Source organism: Serpula lacrymans (genome assembly GCF_000218685.1).
Source record: "Serpula lacrymans var. lacrymans S7.9 unplaced genomic scaffold SERLAscaffold_12, whole genome shotgun sequence".
Taxonomy (NCBI): domain Eukaryota; kingdom Fungi; phylum Basidiomycota; class Agaricomycetes; order Boletales; family Serpulaceae; genus Serpula; species Serpula lacrymans.
In genome coordinates this window covers 279694-302619 of record NW_006763301.1, presented here as the reverse complement: position 1 = coordinate 302619, position 22926 = coordinate 279694, and the positions used below count along the sequence as shown (strand labels likewise).

The window sequence follows — 22926 nt, the reverse complement described above, 5'->3', positions numbered from 1 at the left end:
GGCAGTAGGGTATGCTAGTGGAGCTGGTCCCCTGTCAAATTCAAGAAGAGAAAGAGGGTCAAGAGAGGGCCTGTGCCACGTTGGCTCAGGCGTGTTCTAACGATGGTACAGTGTGGAACGGTGCGCTCAGGCTGCGAGCGAAGCTACCGTGGCAGATACGGGCAAGGTCACGTGATGTTCTCTGTCGAAATCACCATCAGGGGGCGTGATCACATCAGTGCGATAGGAAGAGTCGTTGCGCGCGCGGTCGGTTGCTGTGGTAGGCGCGAAGAGTTCAAACGTTCAAGGCTCGCAGAGTACAGTGACACGACTGAGACTGAACTGGGTTTCCCAGTGGGTTAACTCATCTGGCGCTCCCCTAGGAAACGCTGTGCCAGAGATGAGGAGTGTCTATTCGCAGCGATAGGGCTATTCCCATGAAGGTAGAGTCTTGCACGGAGGAGAACAAGGAGGATTGACGAATGGCGGATTGCGCGCATGTCAGGATGATGAGTGAATAGCCGGAAGCGGTAATCAAAGTCGAGGCAGGTACCGGCATTCAAAGCCTAAAGAGGGTCGGCAACCAATCTGTGTGAATTAGATTGCCGCATCAGTCCGCTGTAACTCCCGGTTCTCCTATCAGACCCTGAGCCACCCATTCTCCACCGCTGATCACCGTATGCGGGGCTGTCATTCAATCCAACGTTATTCACCCCCCACTTTCATTCACAACATACCCTGTCACCGTCATTTCCGCCCTTCGCTTCACCTTAATCTTCCCTCGCGTCCGCACCCCCGCACGTCAATGTAAACACCACTCAAATGACTACTTTCTTTCGTTCCTTTACTCCTTCCTATCTCTAAATACATCCTCGCCTCATCAATCTACCATGCAGCAATAGCCCACGTGTGCCTCGTGTTGTGTGCGAAACCCCGGGACTATCGCAAGCTTGCCAACCACTTTCTAATCTATCTATCACTTTCTCGTCTTTTGTTCCCCAGAGCTCAATCAGTGCCAACTTGGAAGTTACCTCTCCACTTCCGTCTTTCCTAATGGGTTTCTCTTTCCCAGTGGTCCCGTAATTAGACGGTTAGTCCATTCCTTGTTCTATTCTCAATTCTCGTGCCCAGCTTGCCGCATGTGTGGCCACGTACACCCAGCGAATCAGCGCTACACCATTTCACGGCTGCGATGCAATCTGCTTCGGCCATCGGTATACTCTCCTAATTGCACCCCTCTTCTCCCCATTGTCTCAGGAATCTCACCTGTTGCCGTATCTTAAAAAGGTGCCGACATGTCAATACCCTTCCTCTGCTTCCTTGACTGAACTTGGGACCTGTAACCGCCGTTTCCCCATCTTGACATACCACAACCATTATGTATAGCATTCCTCAAATAAACAGGGGCGTATAAAAAGTAACCGGCCCATGGATCGTCACCTCTTTTGATTTACCGTCCAGCCCACCATGGATAATGTACAACTTTACGCCCTTGCCACTTTCTTCCTCTTTTTCGTGCTGCGCTTTGCGATCAGCAGATATCGCCGCATATCCATCTCACATTTGCCCGGTCCCCAACCTGAATCGTTCTTACTTGGTAATCGATAAAATCTTTTCATAGGTCCTTTGCTGACACCCTGACAGGAAACCTTCGCCAGTTATTCCAGGATGACATCGGTGAAGAAGACTTCAAGTTGCAAGAGATGTATGGGGAAACGATGCGGATCAAGAGCTCGTTTGGTGTACGCGTCGCTAATGGCTGTGCAAACGGCCGCCGTAGCATCACTAACTCCTACCTTGCAGGAGGACAACTTGCTATTAATGGATCCTAAAGGCATCCAATACGTCCTCGGTACCACCAAATATCGTTTCGCCAAACCGCATGATAGACTGATCACCCTCGTCCTCAGTCTCGGCAAGGGGCTTGTTTCCGTTGAAGGTATGTCCATCACAATCTTCGGTCAAAGGTGGGTCCGGTACCGATATATTTTGATAAAGGTGACGAGCATCAACGGCAACGGAGGGTACTACTCCCTGCTTTTGGAAATCGTGAAATGAGGGATCTTATGCCAATGTTCCGCGAGAACATCCAGAAAGTTTGCCCATTTTTGTTTGTGACCATCTTGGCTCTCTAAGGCGTAGTGTAGCTTGTGATAAACTGGAAGGACGCTCTAATCGACTCGAGAGACGGTACCATCGTTTATGATGTCTTAAACGAGGCAACACTAGCGACTTTAGATGCTGTGGGGAAAGGTGTGTTATCATTTCAAGAGCCGAGGTTTCGAATAACTATAATTCATGCAGCCGCATTCGAATACGATTTTGGTATCCTAGAACGAAAGGGCAACGCGCTAGCCACTTCCTTTACGAACTTCCTGTTTGTATTGTTTTTCCAATTTGTAAACGATGATCTGCAACCAAATACTTCCTTGCAGGGTGGAGGGGTTCGGTCTCCCAACAAATGGCACACTTCTGGTGCAACACGGTATCATGGGCCGCATTCCAGGCCCATTACTAAAATTAGCTACCAGTCTTCCCCTAGCGGGCATCAAACGGTTCAAGAAACACGGAGAACTATGTGATAGCATCGCACGAGAGCTGATTGATGCCAAAGGGCGTGCATTGCAGCAAGGCAAAGCAGGTCGAGATGTATTAAGCTTAATCGGTGAGCGCAGAACAATGAAATCAGTCCCATCATGCATCTTCACACATGATTCATATAACATATTCTCCAGTCAAGGCAAATCTATCTCAGAACGAACGTACAAAACTGTCGGATGAAGAATTACTTGCCGAGTTCCGGTGAGAATGCCTCTTTTATCAATGACGATTGACAGGGTTTTGACTAGTTTGGCGGTAGGACGATCATGGGAGCCGGCCACGAGACAACATCAAACACTCTCACCTGGGTACTTCTTGAGCTGTCTAGGCACCCGGAAATGCAGACAAAGCTGCGCAGAGAGATCCAACGCGGCCAAGCGGCAGCATACTCTCGGGGACAAGCCGAGATGTCGATGCAGGATATGGAGGCCCTCCCCTATCTAGGCGCCGTGATCAAGGTGGGATTGCTCCCGTGGTGCACGACGTGAGAGTCTTGTTTTGAACTGAAGGTCATCTTTTCTTGTACCATCAGGAAACGTTACGGTTCCATGCCGTATTTTCGCACATGTTTCGTACGGCAACCGAGGACGATGTCATCCCTCTATCAAGGCCGGTAACGACTGCATCTGGTAGAGTCATCAACGAAATACCGGTGCCAAAGGGGATGAGAGTTATCGTCTCCATCGCAGGCTATAACAGGTAAATGGCCGTCTTGGACCTACCCTTTAGTCATTGTCGAGGGCTAATGACTGACAGGCTGCGAGAACTATGGGGACAAGATGCCCAACTTTACCGACCCGAGCGATGGTTAGACGGCTCAATCTGCAAATACGATGGGACCAGCGTCGGGGTCCTTGAAAACCTGTGGGTGTTGATCATCACTAAACCTAAACGTCGCCTCTCACTAACTTTACTCATTCATATAGTATGTCGTTCGGCTCTGGGCCACACGCATGCATAGGCTGGCATTTTGCGTATGAATTGTTTTCTGCAGCCTCAAACCGAATTCGCATTTACCCCCTTGCTTCTCTATACTAGCTTGGTCCAGTTACACACCATCCTCGTAGAACTCATTAGCAACTTTGAGTTCGCATTAACAGACGACGCACGTCGCGTGCGCCGTGTAGCAGCCTTATTTATGCTTCCCATGATCGAAGGCCAAAGTGGACGACCACAACTCCCGCTGAAAATATCCCTCGTAGAATAACCAAGGGCTGTGGGTCGGGAAGAGGATGTTTGTACCTGGCACGGTCAAACTCTAGTAATATAATCTATCGTTACGCAATTTGTATACCACGAAATCTATAAAAACACACGATTCCAACATCCAAGCCATGTCCAGCATCCCTCCAATTTAGTGTGAATTCGGAATCTTAGACATGGATTGCGCTTCTAAGCTCAGTCCACTGTTGATGATCTTCTCTGGCGATGTTAGTATCACTCCAACCTTATTTTGATTGTTGTGAGAATATAGTTGTTCGATTTCTAGCAGCAGGACATACACTACTCGCGGCAATAAAATATAATACAAAGCGAGACTCACAAATAAAGAAATAAAAAATGGGAAAGAGATATAGGGCAGTAATTCAGTCGTACAACAAAAGACCTCTGGATGTAACAGACAATAAAGCCACATGTATGAGACCACAGTGGATAAAGTAGGTAAGACAGAATAAATGAAGAAAACATAGTCCTACTTATACCATAAGATCGACGACGGAGAGACGTGTATATCACAATAAGACAAACAGCGACAGTGGAGGTGTTGAAGAAAGAAACTACGCTCTCTTGGTAGTCTAACAGAAAATGCAAACGTTGAATACCAGAACAGTAAGAAAATTCTGGTTCATGACACACCTTTCTCTTACTTGTTGTTGAGGCCGAAGCTTTAGGAGCAACCTTCTTCGCTGGTGTCCTTTTAGCTGCGACCTTTGCCTTGGCAGAGGCAGAAGATCCGGTGACAGCCTGAAAAATGATAATGAGGTATGTTTTATAAGGAATGTTGACCGGCCAACCTTCTTAGCAGAACCTCTCTTGGCCGCAGTGGTAGTCTTCTTTACGGGGGCAGTCTTCTTCCCTGCCAAAGTCTTTTTCGGTGGGGCAGTGGTTTTCGCTTTCGTGGGTACAGATTTTGCGGCAGCAGCTTTAGGTGCAGCTTTGGTGGCAGCTGGCTTCTTTGCTGGGGCCGCCTTGGTAGCCGTAGTGGCCTTAGGTTTCGCTGCGGGCTTCTTAGCGGTGGTAGCTTTCGCCGAAGCGGTCTTTGCAGCCTTCGGTTTGACAGCAGCCTTTGCTGTAGGCTTTGCTACGGTCTTTGATGCAGGCTTGTTCTAAGTAAATCTAAGTAACAGAAAACGAGAAGAAATAAGATAGGGGATTTACCTCTTTAGTAGCAGAAGTATCGGTTTTAACGTGTTTGGGAGGAAGCTTGACTCGGCCGGAAGGTCCTTCAAGGGAATTTGTTGTTAGAACGATAGGGATCTGCGCTGCTTTGCATAGTCACCTTTGGGTAGGAGGAATGCGCCTTTTTCGGCGCCAGTGGCAATTGCCTTGCTCAATTGCGTGTTCTGGGCATTGCCAATCTGGAGTTTATACTTGTCCTCGACATACCTTTCGGCTGCTCAGTAGCTGCTTTGACCTAGAAAAGATAAGGCATCGACTTACTTCTTAATTTGAGGACGGGAAACACCGGAGCGAGCGTCGTCCGGGTTAGCAGAAATACACTCCTATTTAACAATAGAACATATTAGAGGAAACCATCAACAGGGATTCTGCATAGCTAAGAGAACGGAAGCGCCATTGGCAATGCATTGAAGACGCTTTGAATCCACTCGCCCCACTTGTAGCACGGGAAATACACATGCCCTGCGCCCTGCCTTTTTTGGGAGATAGCGCACAGACATCTTATTCACGCATGGACACACCTTCAGCAGCGAGGGGGGACTACAAGAAACCTTGGATAGCTAAAGTAGGTACTTTTACACACCTTTATCATGTCAATCCAGCTTGGATGAGTAGCCGCGGGCCTTGAGGCGATTTTCTTGACCGGTTTCGCAGCGGATGCAGTTTTCCTGACAGACATCGTATAGTTTGACGAAAAGGTGATGTATCAGCGTTTGATTGGGGTTTATCGCTTGTTTATAAGGTCCTGGAGGGAACTGGAGGACTCTACCGTGCTGGCCTAAACGGCGGAAGGGAGATGGTGGTGGTTTGGGAGAGGGAGACGTTAAAACTCCGAGTGCGCGTCGAGCAGTCAACAAACTCAATTCGCGGGTCACGTGAGCAGGTATTTGACATCCGTTTCTTGGTATCCTTTATACCTCACGAACACTGATAGCTTCATGTAGAGTAACTGTTGTGTGGAGTGGAGGGCGGTTGGGCATGATCTGACGTGAAAAGAGCTGAAAAATCCTGAGGATTGGTATCGTACACAGTGCCTGTAATTATTGGCTGCAGAACTCAGGACACTACCCAGATTTTTCTATAAAAGCTTCAGGAAAACCTCAAAGCAAGCGTACTTTCCTGCAAAGCAACAAAAACCCATTTTATCATCCGCTAGTAGAATTTTAGGACACAGAGACAAAAGACATGGTTGGGGAGGACGCGACCTGGACGCGACACGTCCAAATTAGGTGCGCGTCTTGCGCCCACCTTATACAGACGATCTCAGATCGAGCCGGAAGATACCGACAACCAAATTCGTCACTGCAACCGCTCTTAGCTTGACTCTCGAAAATATTCATGTCGGTCGCACCAGCACTCAAGGCATCGGCACGTGCTGCTTATCGTAACCTACTACGTGCTTCAGCATTTACATTCCGTGGTATGTCTGGGTATTAAAAACCTACCTCTGTATTGAGTCACTACCTCTGTTTCAGGCGATGCACAGATTCTAAGAGGTTTGGAGCTTTCTCCTGATCCGTAGACTTCATCTGACACAACACGTTCTTACTGTTCAGCATTTCGCCTAAAAATGCGTACCGAGACATTGGCTATAACAAGTGGGCCACCAACCGACGCAGTACTGGAGGAAAAGACCAAGCTTGCTCGTGAGATCGCAGGCATACTGCGAAAGAACGTTGTCCAGGCCCGCAGAGTGAGTGGCAACGGGGCAAATGGAGAGGATGTCTGGAGTGAGTTGTTCTGTCTATTCATGATACAAAACAGGCGTTGACGACGGGTTCATTCAGGTCTTCGTATGACAAAGGACACGGAGCTGGGTGATAATGCTACAATTAAAAACCCACCACCAATGCAGTCGAGTCGCAGGGCGCGAAAACAGGAGAAGGATCAGCAACAAGGGTGCGTTTAACGGTTACATACGGTGCACACAAGGGTATCTGAAGCTGACACGATAGCTCAGCAGGTGTTGCTCAGCCTAAGCCCGCGATTCCGCGCAACCTCCCTGCTCTCAAAAAGGCTCATCAACAGCGCAAAATTCCCGAGTTACGAGAGGAAGATATCGAAGAATCTTTTGTGCGCGGTAAGCACATTTATAGTTCACACTTTTGAGATTAGCGCTTTACGAAAATTTTCTCAGGTAGTGGACCTGGTGGGCAGTCTATCAATAAAACTGAAAATAATGTCCAAATCATACACAAACCAACTGGCCTTCGTGTGACGTGCCAGGAAACACGGTCATTACAGACGAATCGCAAGCTAGCGAGGCGGATATTGCTCGAAAAGGCGTGTTTCCCTGTAACAATGCTTGATCATGATAATACAGATAAACTGACCTCAATTTGTGTGATTCATTCTATCCTGCGATACAATTATGTTCGTCCACATGAAATCATGGTACACAGCTCGACAAGATTCAGAACCCAGGGTTGTCAAAGGGTGAGCTACAGCGCGCAAAGCAGCAGGAGCGAGAGCGTCAACGGCGGAAGAAATCAAGGAAGAAAGCAAAGACGCGGGAGAAGGAAGGTAGCGATGTCGAGTCTTGAGAAGAAATTCTGATTGAATCAATGTTCCATTGAAAATCTTTGTCGAAGTGCTTGGGTTAATATTGCCCAGGTTGTAGCTTCCAGATATATGGGCTTCCGGAAATGAATGTCAGCGTTTCTAGATCTGACGATGTCTTTAATGTTGAAAACATGATTCATTTTATCTTTTGGTAACTTGAATCTAAGTACTTCGAGATAAATCAGAGCATACAAAATAAGTAAAAGCCTAGTCTCGTTACGGAAAACTCCGACTACGGTTGTCTTGGGTTTTGCAAGATCACCACTGGGCACTGCGCAACTGTGCAAAACTTCAACATTTCACAACACTCCGCTGTTCAAGTTTACCCTTGTCATATCTCGGGCTTGTTCATTAGCAACCACGAAGGAGGCTTCACAACATAACACAGGACAAGAATAGCAGCATGTCTTCGTCAGGCATGTACTCACTCTCAACGATCATAAAGCGGTAGGTGGTTCTCGATGAAGTTCATTATTGGTGGTTTGGGTTCTGACGAACACCCTTTTCCCCTACAAAACTGTATCAAATACGCGATTTATGTTTTCATATACTTGTGCTTTACTGTTAATCTGTTCGCAGCCTGGAAGCAGTCACTTCGCGCTTGGAAGACATCGCACAAGAGGAAGGGGCTATTCATGGACGTCAGCCCTCGCCTGAGTCCAGTAGGAATGGCGATTCATCTGCATCCGCAGTAGCACCCCCGGCACCCCCAGCACCTCCCCCGCCCCCTCCTCCGCCTCCAGTGGAAGCCGTTGAAATACCCCGAAGCGTAGCTGCATACGATGAAATAGTTCTTGAAGGAAAGCTCAAACCGTTCGTGGAACTCACGAAAGGATTTGCTCCGCAGTTTGTAAACGATCAGGTTCGTTACGCGTCGCATTATCCCATCGATATCCAATATACCACTATATTGTCTCTTCACTGGACCGTCTTGGATTATCTTACTTATGAAGTATATCTCAAACCCAGGTTTCCTTGTTTTCTAAAGAGCTGCAAGATCTCCGCCAGCTTCTCCTGATTGCTACTGCTTGCAAGAAGCCTGATCAGACGGCATTTGGGACCCTCTTGAAACCCTTGCAGGAAGGTATCGAGGCTGTTACACGCGCTAAGGAAGCGGGAAGGAAAGAGCGTGAATGGTTCACTCATTTGACAGTGATAGCAGAGGGCGCAGTGTGTGTAGGGTGGGTTACCGTAGTGAGTGACGATGCTCTTATCTGGGGGTTCCCAGTGCACACTCAACTGATCCGCCTTTCAATGTTTGTTATATTCATAGGAGCCGAAACCCGGTCCATATGTCAGTGAAATAAAGGATTCGACCATGTTTTATGGCAACAGGGTCTTGAAGGAGTTCAAGGATAAGTGAGCTCACTTCCTTCTAATGCACATGAATGCACCTGTCTCATCGTGATTACAGAGACGCGAAGCACGTGGAATGGGTCCGTGCGTACATGGCAATCTTGGAGGAGATGAAGCGCTATATTATGGAATATCATACCACTGGTCTAGTCTGGAACCCCAAGGTATATCGCATAGCCTCTCTTGCGAAACCTGTGGACCTAATTACCGCGTAAAATGATAGGGTATTGCTGTGTCAGATTACAGGGCACCATCTGCGTCGACTTCTGCACCACCTCCACCCCCACCCCCACCGCCCCCTCCTGCTGCTGCTCCCGCTGCAGCGCCTGGGGGTGGCATCGCTGGGGTATTCGCAGAATTGAACCGTGGTGAAGATGTGACCAAAGGTTTACGCAAGGTCGACAGGAGCCAGATGACTCATAAGAACCCTGAACTGAGAGCAAGTGGTGTTGTTCCCGCGGGGCCAGCGAGTCCCAGTAATAGTAAGTGCTATGTCAAAGCGCTGCAATATTATGTTAACTGTACGCCCATCTGTGCCAGCACCCCACAAGAAGCCCATCAAACCTATGAAGCCACAGGCCTTGATGGGGAAGAAACCCTCGAAGTTTGCGCTAGAGGGTAACAAGTGGATCATTGTGAGCACGTCATCCCTTTGTATGTTGCATCCATGTTAACCATTACCTACAGGAATATCAAGAGAACGAGTCAGCCTTGAAAGTGGCAGATGGCGAGATCAACCAGACCGTGAATTTGTTTGGTTGCAAGAACATAACGATCATCGTGAAAGGGAAAGTAAATGCTATTACACTCGGTACGTATGGTGTGTGACGTACGAAGAATTTGTCGTGCTTATAATCGTTGTAGTGAACTGCACAAAAACCCAAATCCTCGTTGAATCGGTCATATCTTACGTGTCCGTAACTAAGTCGCCGTCATTTACGTTGCAGATCACGGGCTCTGCGCCGACGATTCAAATAGACTCCACAGACTCTGGGCAAATCTACTTGTCAAAAGACTGTCTTGGCGTCGAAATCACTACGGCGAAATGTAGTGCCATCAACGTCAGCTTACCAGTGGAAGGAGAAGAGGATGGTGTCTTTGAGGAACAAGCAGTGCCAGAAATGCTGAAAACCGTTGTACAGGAAGGCAAACTGGTGACATCGGTCGTGGAGCATGTTGGGTGAAGGTCGATACCTAAGCGAGCTATTTCAACTGGATAATTGGGTGCAAAAGCTTTGCTAGTGCCATTAGAAAGTTACAGTGATCATCTAATGGAGTCATAATACAAGATCAGAGTACTGCAGCCACTAAGTTAAGTATAGCTATAGACCATTTTGTGAGTTGTAGGAAAGGAGCCCCCAAGTTGAACGCGAGTGATCCGCTGATAACATTACGGTGTTTCGGCTAGCCTAGTAAGGAAGAATTACTACATGTAAGTCTAGCGCGACTTTAGTCCATCATGATTGCCTCCCGCGCTACTCAGCTTCATTTTTTTTTTTGTGTTACGGAACGATTTGAAACCTTTTGAACAGGACGACTGTGACTTCAGTTTGATAATTGATAATGGATAGTACAGGCTGGCATGCTCAGCGCCGGGCTCAGAAAGTAAGTGATGCCAATGGCTCGATTAGGTTCTATCTTATAGTGTTACACAGGAAAGCCGCCATTATAATGGTCCACACAGAGGTCCAGATGGGCACTATCAGCCTGTAGAACAGGTCTTACCTCTCGCAGATGATAATTTCGTGGGAGGCTTTCGTCCACCATCGCCCGCTGACACGCCTCCTCCCCCTCCAGTGCCGCCGAAACCATATCCCACCGGAAGTATCAATTCCAGTGGATTTTCTGGTATCGTTCACCCTCCTTCAAGGATCCCAAACAGTAATACCTACTCCCCAAGTCGAATTAACACGAATGTCTCGCAAGCTTCTGCTCAGGCGCATCTAGCACAACTAAGTGCTGTCGAGCGCTCAAAGGTACAACGGGTCGCCCGCATGGATCCACACCTGCAGCTTATGGTAGGCCCTCTTCTACGCTACGATACTGTCGACGAAAGTGGTATTTGGCACGGTGCCGCGCTTATTGTCAGTGAGTATTCATGTTCCAATTATCCTCGTTTATCGTGATCGTCGCATACCAATGTCGTCGTTAGCTGCTGATTCAGGCTCCAATTATGGTCCACATCCAACGCTTACGTACCAGTGGGACCCAGACGGGCCCGCTCTGCACCGCAAAAGGCACGTTGGCTCCTTTGAACTGGGACCTCACCCTGCCGATCCTCACATGACAGCCATTTCTTCCGTGACCCTCAATCCTACTGATGGTGCGGACGCGGGGGATAGGGGTGATGGTGCCCAAGGAGGGCGTTCAAATCTGAACATGCAAGTCTACCACGCAACGGGACTTGAGATATATGTTCATGCCGGTGGTGGCGGGTATGTCGAACTTTGACAAATTTGTAGGTATTTCGATTTCATTTTTGATTGAATTTTTCAAGGACCTTCACTTTCTGGCGTTTCCTCATCCAAATCCCTCTGGGGCCTAATGAAATGTGCATACAATATGCTATCAACCAAGGTATACAGCTTGAATTTGTTGTCCCGGCGCGCAACCAGAATATGCGATGGGCCGCACATTCGGTTCGTTATATTCTTCTTAGTTCTATCTTCACGTCTGACCAACCGCGAATGGCAATGCTCCTTCGATCACCATATTTTTTGTTCTCTGCATGCAGTGCAACGGCTTCAGTTCCGGTGTAAACCCTGATGACTTCCGTGGTCCTGGCTTTAGGAGTGGGTATGATCCTGTTTGGAGTGATCTTCTACAAAAGCACAATGAAGAACCCTTTCATGTCCTTGTTGGTGGTGGTGACCAGCTGTACTGTGATTCGTGTGTTCCTCCCAATTGTCTATTTTGTCTTGATCTCACCACAACTCAATTGTGGAACAATTGCAAACGCGATCGATCGTCAACACGCCTATAGACTGACACGGGAGCCTGAACTGCAAGAGTGGGTCACGCAAACAACACCCGAAGCAAAGAAGGATTATCCTCTCACCCAAGACATCGCAGCGTGCATTGATCGGTTCTATTTCAATCACTACTGCAGTTCTTTTAGGAGTGGGGCGTTTGCAAGAGCAAATAGTTCAATGTAGGGCTTGACGATCCTGATAATCGGCTATACTAATCCATCCTGCAATAGACCCATGTTGAATATGTGTGGTATGGTCCATTTTTCATCCATCTAAAGAACATTGATAGAACTTTGGAAAACACCCTAGATGATCATGGTAAATCAACTCCACTCTTTTCCATTAGGTCTTAACTGATATCGAAATAGACCTGGTGCGTTTCTGTGTCTTCCCCCTAAATACCACGCCTTTGATTTGATGCAAACGAAGATCGATGGCTTTGGCAGCTGTGAGTGATTTTCGCCACTTTACCCAAGGCTATTTTGAATCGAGCTACGTTTCTGTAGATCCTGATGATGTTCAGCTAGCTCCAGTTTTCAAAGCGTGCGTGTTTGATCTTCGAGCGTACCATGCTGGCATACTCATCATCTTGGTATCTGCAGTATCGGTTCTAGAGGCTACTTCTTTTTCCTTTTGTTCCAGTGCTTCATTAACCGTAAGTGGTCCTCATAAGCCAACCTACTTTATCTCCAGCAAATCCCATCTACAGCACAAGTCGATGGTCTGAGTGGCCACCCCGGAGAACACCCGTTCAAATCACTTATTATTGGCGCACCGGGGCCATTTGTTTCATCCCCATCACACTCCGTCCTCTCATATCTTGGCCCAAATGTGTATATGCTACTATTAGATTGCCGGTAAGCTTCCTTTCTTCCTCTCTCTCATCTCCCCTGCTTCTAGAATCACAGCGGAAGCTTGGGATGAGTAAAAACGCCAGTTCTTAATAAATGTAACATCCTAGGGCCGAAAGAAAGAAAGACCAGGTATGCAGCCCCTACGAGTACAGGAAGGTGTTTGAACAAGTCGGCCGACTTCCCGCACACATTGAGCATCTCGTAGTACAAATTGGTACGCCCATTCCATGCCCTATTGTACAAATCATATTAACGGGCACCGTGATGAACACCATGCTTGCCATATACATTATTATAGGTATACCGATCGCTTATCCGCGTCTCGTGTTTCTTGAGAGTGCCCTTGGCTGGAAGTTCAACCCTCTCGTCGCGCTTGGACGGTCCGGCATGATGGGTTTGGGTGGGTTTGTAAACAAATTTAATGCAGAAGCAGAGCTATTAGATGACCTGGCAAGTGTTTGACGTTTATTGATGATGATGATTATTCATCTACGCCTAGAATGATCATTGGACGGCAAAGGGGCACAAAGTACTATACATTTCTCGTGATTTTTGCGTAATCTGCTCACTCATCGCTCAAATAGAAAGAACGTAACTGGTTCATTCAACAACTACAAGGTCTGGCGAGGGTGAGGCGCATTCGGGTGACTTTCCTATCAGGGGATGTTCACTGCGCCGCAGTTGGTGTTCTCAAAACCCTGGCACGCGGTAATGGGAAGGCCGGAAAAGCAGAGATTCCTCCCGCCACCGATTTCAGATACATGCTCAATGTGGTGACCAGTATGTGCCTCGTGTTAATTTCCCGAAATGAGGCTTGTAGCTGACCGTTATCCCTCCAGGTGCAATTGTGAATACACCGTACGTCCACAGTGCAGATGGCGAATCCCCACACTAACTAGCCAAGCTCAGACCCCCTAATGGAGTCATTACTATGGTATCCACGCTTGCAACCAAGGTACATAAGACCCTGCACCACGCTGATACGGATGAGAGCATGGTGCGTTTACCATTTTGGTTATCGAATTACTGCTTTTATTCCATTTCCATCAACGATTAGATACCTCTATTTGAAATGGAACCGGATGGTTCTTCACGAAAACAGAAGTTCGTCATGGGTCGACGAAATTGGTGCAGTGTACACTGGGACAATCGAACAGGAGACTTGGTATTCGACATCCGCGTCGAGAAGCAGAAGGGATACGGAGTCACCGTCGGGTACGTCCAGGTAGCCTCGCGCGTGCGCCTTTTGCTTGGAATTTACATCATGCTACCCAGATATGCCGTCCGTGCTCCGCCGCCTCAGTGGATTGCAGGATCGTCATAAACTTGTTCCGTGGTACAATTACAATACGTTTTCTTATCGTCTACTCTTTGATGAATTTTCTCAAAAAACCAAGATACCCATTATTTTACTTTACTTTTTACCACTGCTTTATCATTCATTATTACTTATGAATATATTTTACGTCTTCCTGTTACTGGTAATGAATTCAAATCTGTCAGTCTAGTCAACTCTGGCTCTGAGCTCTAAATCTTCTCTATAAGTATCCGTCTCAGACTTGACTGAATCATGTATATGTGGTGATTTATACGCTATAGGATCTTCCATCACTTCATCGCCTTCGACTGGAGCCCCTGCATTCTCAGAATCGTATCCACTCTGTGCTCCATATACATCGGCACTGGAAGCAGGGGTAGGCGCTGGCGAGTGAGACATTTCGATGCTACGTCCAAAAGTGGTGGCTGAGACAGAGATTTGAGGAGGTGACCCCATGTCTCTGATACCGCCAGGTGCCACGACTGGAGGTACTAGTCGGTCGTCGACTACAACAGCAGTGGGAGCAGCAGATAATTCCACTGGCGTATGCATCGCTTCATCTACAGCTTTCTTAGCTCGTTTTCGTGCATTTGACTGCAGCCGCTTCTTCTCTCTTTGCACCCTTTTGTCTGCCTCGACTTTATCGACTACAGCTATTTGTGCTGCCTCGACCTTTGCCTCTTCCTCTTCTATTGCATCTATAGCCCATTGCTCCGCCATGAATTCGGGATATCTCTCGCATATTGGACGCCAGGTGCGCTCTTCTGTAGGGTCTATCTCGACTTCCTCGGTCTCAGCGTCGAGGAGAGGGTCAACATTGGGGGGTGGGGTGAAGTCAAAATCAGGACCAGGGTTGATGCGGACTTGAGCGCCATTGAAGAGTGATATGAACGGGTAGTATCCGAGGGTGCCGTCATCAAATGGGTTCTCTTTGTGTTCACGTGCACCCTCGCGGCTACGCTTTTTCTCCTTTCCTTTGTTGCGCGAGGCTTGAGTGGTGCGTAGAGGGATATAGTCATATATATCTTCGAAAGCAGTATCTTGACATACACCGTTTACAAAGAATACAATTTGCGAGCCAGGAAGAATGGGAAGAGGCCTGAGCGTTTCAGGCTCACTGGGAGCAGTAGTGGCTCGCCCTCGCTCTGGTAAACTTTTGACGGTGGCTGATTTTTTGGTCGAAGAAGGAGTAGAGGTTTTGGTGGGCTTGTTGGAATAGTCGACTAACGACATCATCTCTTTGGATTGAGGATATTCGAGTGATTCAAAGTACTCTTGGCCTTTAAATTCGATAGCTATACGTTCGCGCTTAATCTTGGCAGGATCATGAGGGTCTCGAGGGTCTGGCTTGCGTCGTGGTGGGAGAGCAATATACATACCAACGACATCTCCTGAACTAAAAGGTTGTCCGTAAGGACGTGGGCGAGATGCAGTGACTTTTTCGCCTGTTTTATCACGATATCCGTAGCTGTAGCCATCAAGCCCGGCAGGACCGTTAAGAGGAGCTTCACGTCTAGCCCAACCAAGACGTACATAGCTACCCTCGCGCGAAGTCATGTCTGATGAGGATTCCCCGCCACCCTGCTGAATGCGCACTTCCATGTACCATCGACCTTCGCGGACGGGTGCATTGCAACGCGCACTGCGATAACCTTTGTCCCCGAGAAGACCAAGGCCATCGGGTGTAACCTTTACGAAAGGACTGCGATCCTCCCAACTGACGCGAAAGCTAGCAGGGGCGCTCTCGATGGTTCTGCAGGCTAGCGCAGAACCTGGAGGAGCAACACCAGCGGGAACGTAGCGAAAGTTGAGCTTGTTCATAGCCAGCTGGTCGGTGGTGTGATAGGTGGTGTTGTCGGTTGTAGGAAAGGAGGGGAAGCGAGAGATGGAGAGGCGGGGGCGGGAGAAGAGGTCATGGCGGGCGGGGAGAACGACGCTCTCTGCAGGGGTGGGCGGGTCTTGTGGGGCGGGAGAGGCTTCGGGGACGTTGGAGGCAGCGACGGCGGCATGTTTTCGTTTCTTATTTGGGAACTGGGCGGGATTTGTGTAGGCTGCAGGGGTCGATGGGCGGGATTCATCGAGGGCGGGAGACGAGGCCGCGGTGGCGAGCATTCTTGGAAAGAATGAAAATCAAATAATTAATGCAGACATATTTGTTGAATAAACCCTAACCCAAAGTGGCAATCTTACCTTTGTTCCAAACGTTCATCTCCTTCAAAGTGCCCAGTCATGACCGCTCTTCGGTATGCCATGTTTTTCTATCATTATTGTTGCCATCTCATGTAGTTCACGCAGCCGCATCCAAAAGGTGCTGATCTGTTCATACTAGAACTCATTTATTCATGCTGGATCTAGGAATTATCGGACATTTCGAAGAAACCGATAGAGGTACGTCTCTCACCTCACTGCTTGGGCGTTGAAATACCGGCAATTAACCGTATCAAGTGTCAAGGGTATTACAGTTGACGCAGAAGAAGACAACCTTTTTATGTGGAAGTGTGCTGTCAAAGGCACGGTGCGCTGTTTTGTACTTGTCCCCCCTGTGCCAATCTGAACCATTGCTCCACAGTCAAACAGTCCGTACAGGAACGGAACATTCCGGTTTGTGCTCGAGCTCCCGCAGAACTTTCCTTTCAAACCACCTAATGTGCGATGATATACCATGCATCTTTCCGCAAAACGTTGTGCTTACGTAGAATATCCCCAACCAGGTCACGTTCACAACCAAGATATACCATCCTGGTATAAATGACGAAGGACAAATATGTGTCCCTATACTTCGCGGTGACGAGGTGAGGATCCCACGGATCTCCTTGGACTTACTATACCGTTTGAAGGCGCTTGTTGCTGATGTTGTTCTGATGTACGCAGTGGAAACCTTCCATAACATTGTCTACAGGTATGATATCTTCTCAGCCTAGTACTCCCTGGGCGGAAATTAACGAGTCACATGTATTTCGTAGTGCTGGCTGTCATTCAGGAGAAAGTCAACAACCCAAGTCCGGATGACCCATTTGAGCCAGAGATTGCTGCAGTAAGGGATTTGACTGTTATCATATAGAGACCTGCACTCACCTGTTGCCTAGCTAATGAAGACAGATAAGGCGACGTTCTTGGCGACAGCTAGGGATCATACGAAGAAGTAAGAAATTATCATGTGTATTGATATTGAAATTGGCTAACATAGATTTTGACTTGCAGATATGCGATGTAAACAGGGGTGTACTGCAAGCGTCTGCTCTGTAATGTATCCGTAGAACGGCGTGCTGAGATTACGCATGTATTTTTTTCGTAAAGACGTGATGTGTATCTTGCGGTGTAAGTTTATGTGGGATGTGAGGCTTATTGTGACGGACTTAGCGGTGAACGCATAAGGCAATTCTGGCGAGGTGAGGCATGTGTTCCATATCAGGAAGAGTGAAAGGCAAGAGATAGTGGAGACGGTGCCAGCCATTCTTGTCTGTGTTAAGGATCATTGTTTAGCAAGTCCAATAATTGCTCAAAGATGCTGGATGAATACACCCCATGGGGTCTGTCAGCCTTCTGCATCGCACCTGCAGACGTGGAAAATAATAGAATGAACAGAAGTGGATCCGTTTTTGTTGTATTTATCCTTGTTGCGCAATACAAGACCTGGACTCGGAACCTTTTTTCTGTCGCCACCGCCCAACACCTGAACACGTCCCAGACTGGCCTCGCTCACTGTGTACCCCGACGTCGACGACACAACAGTACTAGTGTAAGCAGAGCTCGAGGCCCGTAAGATCATCAGGATTTTACGTACTGTGGCTGGTTCTATTGAAGGAAGTCTCAGCCCTCAGTGTTGGAATCTAATAACTGCCTGATCGTTCCGTAAAGCCAACTCGTGTTCACCACGTTGCCTGTCGTTTCCCTTAGCTGAGATCTTATTCTATTCCAATCGTCCCTTTCGCTTCAGTCCAACGTGTACAAAACGAGGGACCTGGACACCCAATGCATCGTTTCCGGTACGTCTCCCTGTTTCTCGCATCATCCCATTCAAGATTCTTAATTCTCTCCATCTTCATCTTCCCCGGCCTCTGTTAACCTAGCAAAAAGTCCGACACCAAGCGCAGCCAGCTCTACGACGTGTTATCGTCCTCTGCTGAGCACCAGCATCTCCCAGAGCTTCCCCCCGCAAGCAACTTTCGCACGTCTCTCATTTTACCAGAGTGAGCATATAGCCTGCTGACTTTCTCGCCATGCACTCTTACCATTCAATGCTGTAGCCTCTCCCGTCGTTTCACTCTCCTACGCACCTCGTCAGGCGATCCTGTTTCCCTAGACGACCTCAGGGCCAGATTCGCGGAGCAAAGAGCCCGTGGAGGCCCAAATCGAATCTCTGAGGAGGAAGAGAACATGATACTCGAGACTTTAGGGCGTTTGCGAGCAAAGAATGCATCCACTAACGAGAAACTCGAGGAGGAAGGCGGGGCCTCACCCGGAGATGAAGGAGCCTCTGATTACCAGCCACAGAGAAACTCGCGCGCTTCTAATACCACGTCTTCTACCGTATATCCTGCATCCACTATCTCTTCGCCCAGTTCGCGCTCCACGAAGAGATACAGCAACAATCTGTTTGGATCCGGCCGCTTCCGAGATTATAGCTACATCCGGAGTGTTTCGTCACAAAGGAGTACCAGTAACCGCAGCTTTTCTATCACACCTACCGACTCCAGTCACAGCCTTAGGGAGAAGGACTCCAGTTACACTGATAGCTTGAGGCCCTTGACCCCTGAGGGAAGTGGACCCCCTTCATCTGTACCATCAAGCCCGAACGAAAAAACGCCTGTGGCACGTTCAGTATCATTGATTTCGAGCTCGGAAGAGTCACCGACCACCGAACGGAATTTCTCAAAGGCACTAAACACGATCAATTTACAACACGCTTCATTGGCTTTGGAGAGTGTCATTAAGGAACTAGAGGAAGAAGCTGAAGACGAGATTGTCATGCCTAGGACTGCTCATCCCATTCCACGTGCCGTCGATGGCGAGCAAAGTCGTGTTTCTACCGAGACGAGTCAATCAATAGACTCAGTATCATCAGTAAGTCGCTGGCATGTTCAAAACATTTTCATAACTCACCACGTACTAGAACCCCGATAGTCTATCTCAATCGTCCAGTGAATTTGAAGCAGGCACTGCGATCTTATCTGACAGGCAAATGTCCGACCTTGACCTTAAGCCCGCTTCCCCAACGCCATATGGTCGTCCTGGAACGGTTTCACCCACCCCACGTTTACCCGGATATATCCCAGGCATGCCCAGGCCGATGACTCCTCGTGATACGTCCTTTGATTCTGACGACCAATCTCGCGCACATTCAGCTACGCCACGAGCGATGTCGCCTATACTTCCAGCTGTGAATGGTCGCGCTTCTCCCCTCGTTACTTCGAGTATAGCATCGAGTTTGATGAGACGGGACTCTAACGCGTCTCGCCAAACTCCCCGTCCTCAATCTCCAGCAGCTTCACCGCATACGTCGAAAAGTGGCAGTGGTAGATTTACTCCTGAAGATGGCTTGGGTGGTGCTGACTACGAGGGCTCAGTGACTTCATCTATACTCGGTAGACTTCGTCCTGCTTCTCCTTTATCTGGCCAGGCATATCAACTCATGTCAGCGTCGCCTCGTCCTGGCACTCCTTCAAATGTCACTTGGAACGTCGGGTCATCATCGAGCCCTCCAAAGGATCATAGTAGAAAGGGCAGCAGTGTATCAGGTCATTCGAAGAATGACAGTGGTGGGCTTGATCGTAGCATTATTGCAGACTTTCACGGGAGCCCGGATAGAGCTAAATCTTCAAGTAGATCCTTACGCTCTCCTGCCCTCCCCGATTCTCCTCTATACAACCACACGAGTTCTGGATCTTCGACCTGGAACCGTCCTCTCAGCCCAGATTATCGACCGTCTTCAAGTATGTCGGGGGTTCGTCCAGGCTCGCCCATGGTCAATCGTTCCCTTCGTTCTCCTACACCCACTCAGAGCCGCTCGCCAACTTCCCCTTCATTTCCCCACAACGATGCATCTCCCCATTCAAATACTAATCGGCGCTCATCGAAAAAAAATCATAATTCTCAATCTTCTCTTGGACAACCTCAAGCACTCGTTTTTTCTCCTCTTGTAAATTCCTCACGTTCCTCTTTGGAGTCTGCGGGCTCCAGCTACCACTCATGGGAGGACGAGCATAAGAAAGCTCGCACTCTCGAGGCCTTTAGCGATACTGACAACTCACAGCCGACTTGGCATGATATCGGCTTAATCGACAAGTCGAGCTCTGCCACACCGGCTGACTCCCAGGACGACAACTGGGATGCTGAGGACATTATTCGGCGGTATGCAGGTCTGACGACGTCCGATTTTGTAGCTATCCAGGAAAAACTTGTCGGTGCAGCAGTCACCAAGGCTACTCATTCTGAAGTTCGTGAACGGGTCCCATCGCTGCGGAGACGCAGGCCATCGACGTCGCAGTCAAATTATTCGCTGAATGGTCGCGATAACCGGGTATTTGACTCCTTCCTTTGTACTGGTGTGTATCCTTTGCTGATTGTTTGTAGGTGGCGAGCCCTCCTCCCCAATATCAAAACCCTTCTTTGTTGGTTCAGCGGGCTGCATCTCCCGATAATTCTGCTAAAGCTAGCGCACTGCTTGATTCTGTTGTTGATAGCATACATCCCAGTACCGAGCGCCCAGTCATCAACGTACCAGATACTGAGAAATTAGCACCTCCTTCGCAGACTGACTTGAAGATATCACCGACCACTCGCAGAAATCGAGATTTGGCTCGGGCTCTTTTTGGTTCTGAAGAAAAAGATGAGGAACCAGAGCCTTCAAACACTCGTTTTCCGGATATCCCTAGTATAGCTACCACCCCAGCTCCTGAAACTGAAACAGCAAACGCCATTTCGCTCAATAGTCCATCATCCATCCATGAAGCAGAAGGACCTCCTGTAGTGCTTACAAGGTCACCTCTCTTATCACCTCAGGCCTCCGTGATGCGAAGTCCACACACTCCAGTTGATAATGCTGAACTCACCAAGGAAGTCCAACGCAAAACAGAAGTGGCTATGGCGGCCCTGAAAAAGGGTTCTGCCAGTCAAAAGTTTTCTGATCTAAATGCTTCAAGCGTGTCTGTCACTCGCAAACGTATCACTCCAAATCAAATATCAACGCCTCGATTAGTGTCCGCCACAACAAGTGTCGACACCATTCCTCTCCCTCCACCCTCCTCTACAATGCCCCATAGCGCTCAAGGGCCCTTAAACATCACTCAAAGGATCAGAAGACTCAGAGGAACTCTTCGAGCGAAGCCATCGGCCCCGACTGGTGAAGAAGTCACCCCATTCCCTATGGATCTCCAGCCGCGGTCGGCTCCTGTTACGCAGACTACTCACGGTGCTATTCCTGTCCCAATTGCAGGAGCAACGCCAACAAGCCCTAATGAACTAAGTCGACTCAAATCACCCATTCCCAGCCCTCCTGCATCTGCTAGCCCCGGTATCAAAGGATTCATGGCTCGCTTCCGCAAGCCGCGTACAGTTGATTTTCATTCTGACAGCGATCGGAATGGGGCACCACATCCCTCTCCTACTGCGTCGTCATCGTCCACTTCTCCTCATCACGTTCAGTCTTATATATCACCCGGCAGAGGTTTAGCCGCAAACGCAGAAAGCTTGAGCACACCGCCATCGACTGTGCCCCTGGGTCAATCCGCCCCTAGTGGCGGTAGCAATGTCCTTTCTCATATCAGCTCTGGCTCAACGGATATAAACGATTCTGCCGTCAAGCAGCTGTTCGAAGCAGCATCGAATCTTGGCCTAGATCGAGCAGCTCTGGATGATTTATTAGCCCGTTCTACATCTGTTTCATCCAAATCGACTGGATGGACTATGTTGACTAGAAACAACTCAGCTTTGACAGCTTCTAGACCAAACACCCGTCAGAGCAGTACAGCTGACAGAGCTCGCTCGCCTATGATCTCAGAAGGACGTCCGAGTATCGATGAAGTTTCTGAACCTGCGCCTGATGAAAGCATTATTAGGAAACTCACTGTTCGTAAGCAAGGGGATACCAATACCAGTCGTCCAAGGCAACAACAAGCCCAGGATAGCAACCCAGTTGTTCGCAGAACGATCATCTTTCCTTCGGAGGCTAAGGGTTCTCATTTGGACTTGAGTCAGTTGTTGAGAAAAGGATCACAGTCTAACCGACGTCGTCGGTCTGCAAGCGCAGCATCTGTTCAGTCGGGGCGCTCTGTCCATGACCGAGCGCCCACTCCGCCTCCCCCTCGGTCGCCTGGAGGCCGACGGTTCTCGTCTGATAATTCCCCTCCTGTACCCCAGATACCTACAACGATATCTGCCCAAGCTGAGAATCTTTTACATGCTCCCCAGAATATGGACAAATCTACATCGGCTTATGACTCATTGTCAGTGTAATTCTTATCATGATCCGCTTCATCTGAAACTTCTGGTTACTTAGATATGATATGTATGCTGGTGAGAACAGGAATCCAAATACCTTTGTCAGCGAAGCAGGCGGGGACGTGGCTGGCAATGGCAGCCACGAGGCCCCTAGCCCTTCTGACGGTGGCGGTGCCGCTTTGGAGCTTATCGAGATGGCCAACGGCGAGACCATATGGTAAGTCGTGCGATGATGCAAGGTGCCCAGACAGTGATCGTTTTGCCCATAGGTCTATAGTGAATGGGCTGCGCGACGATGATGTGGACTCTATTTATGCTAACAGAACCAGCTTTGCTTCTGAGTACTCGACACGCGAGAATGGTGATGGTGTGCAGGTGTTTGTGAGAGAACACGCGAGATCAACTTCTAAGGGAAGCAACACCTCGTTCCTCTCGCGTAAGAAAC

The 22926-nt window shown here is 48.6% G+C and overlaps 7 protein-coding genes across 7 annotated transcripts; 5 read left to right on the top strand and 2 right to left on the bottom strand.

The window, feature by feature from the left end:
* Positions 1-1446: 1446 nt before the first annotated feature.
* Positions 1447-3925, top strand: SERLADRAFT_417432 (uncharacterized protein; the record flags this gene model as incomplete). The annotated part of the gene is made up of 13 exons (XM_007321887.1): positions 1447-1576; positions 1624-1721; positions 1783-1918; positions 1978-2075; positions 2127-2232; positions 2284-2356; positions 2415-2644; positions 2715-2781; positions 2840-3038; positions 3113-3279; positions 3337-3444; positions 3507-3554; positions 3619-3925. The coding sequence occupies 13 exons, from the start codon at positions 1447-1449 to the stop codon at positions 3785-3787; spliced, it is 1629 nt and encodes a 542-aa protein (XP_007321949.1).
* A 263-nt stretch (positions 3926-4188) lies between these two features.
* Positions 4189-5802, bottom strand: SERLADRAFT_475551 (uncharacterized protein; the record flags this gene model as incomplete). Its single annotated transcript, XM_007321886.1, is given in 8 exon segments — positions 4189-4376; positions 4438-4545; positions 4596-4734; positions 4748-4907; positions 4960-5024; positions 5081-5187; positions 5242-5303; positions 5564-5802. 6 exon segments carry the CDS (start codon positions 5657-5659, stop codon positions 4637-4639), a joined length of 588 nt encoding a protein of 195 aa, XP_007321948.1.
* A 499-nt stretch (positions 5803-6301) lies between these two features.
* On the top strand, positions 6302-7661 carry SERLADRAFT_475544 (uncharacterized protein; the record flags this gene model as incomplete). The annotated part of the gene is made up of 7 exons (XM_007321885.1): positions 6302-6400; positions 6456-6476; positions 6537-6710; positions 6768-6879; positions 6936-7060; positions 7118-7263; positions 7383-7661. The coding sequence occupies 7 exons, from the start codon at positions 6319-6321 to the stop codon at positions 7521-7523; spliced, it is 801 nt and encodes a 266-aa protein (XP_007321947.1).
* Positions 7662-7960: 299 nt separating this feature from the next.
* Positions 7961-10249, top strand: SERLADRAFT_452131 (uncharacterized protein; the record flags this gene model as incomplete). The annotated part of the gene is made up of 9 exons (XM_007321884.1): positions 7961-7989; positions 8122-8404; positions 8512-8736; positions 8816-8901; positions 8957-9062; positions 9122-9380; positions 9439-9533; positions 9586-9709; positions 9763-10249. 9 exons carry the CDS (start codon positions 7961-7963, stop codon positions 10080-10082), a joined length of 1527 nt encoding a protein of 508 aa, XP_007321946.1.
* A 643-nt stretch (positions 10250-10892) lies between these two features.
* SERLADRAFT_351219 (uncharacterized protein) lies at positions 10893-14048 on the top strand (the record flags this gene model as incomplete). The annotated part of the gene is made up of 18 exons (XM_007321883.1): positions 10893-10986; positions 11051-11199; positions 11308-11333; positions 11396-11537; positions 11633-11787; positions 11882-12049; positions 12101-12125; positions 12300-12318; positions 12377-12413; positions 12473-12525; positions 12580-12727; positions 12832-12938; positions 13023-13180; positions 13224-13253; positions 13309-13504; positions 13564-13582; positions 13634-13721; positions 13782-14048. The coding sequence occupies 18 exons, from the start codon at positions 10893-10895 to the stop codon at positions 14046-14048; spliced, it is 1881 nt and encodes a 626-aa protein (XP_007321945.1).
* Positions 14049-14228: 180 nt separating this feature from the next.
* SERLADRAFT_441373 (uncharacterized protein) lies at positions 14229-16154 on the bottom strand (the record flags this gene model as incomplete). The annotated part of the gene is made up of 1 exon (XM_007321882.1): positions 14229-16154. The coding sequence occupies one exon, from the start codon at positions 16152-16154 to the stop codon at positions 14229-14231; it is 1926 nt and encodes a 641-aa protein (XP_007321944.1).
* Positions 16155-16236: 82 nt separating this feature from the next.
* SERLADRAFT_398083 (uncharacterized protein) lies at positions 16237-17383 on the top strand (the record flags this gene model as incomplete). The annotated part of the gene is made up of 10 exons (XM_007321881.1): positions 16237-16285; positions 16338-16350; positions 16398-16430; positions 16495-16557; positions 16612-16689; positions 16754-16834; positions 16914-16941; positions 17006-17076; positions 17129-17184; positions 17244-17383. 10 exons carry the CDS (start codon positions 16272-16274, stop codon positions 17254-17256), a joined length of 450 nt encoding a protein of 149 aa, XP_007321943.1.
* Between the last annotated feature and the right edge of the window lie 5543 nt (positions 17384-22926).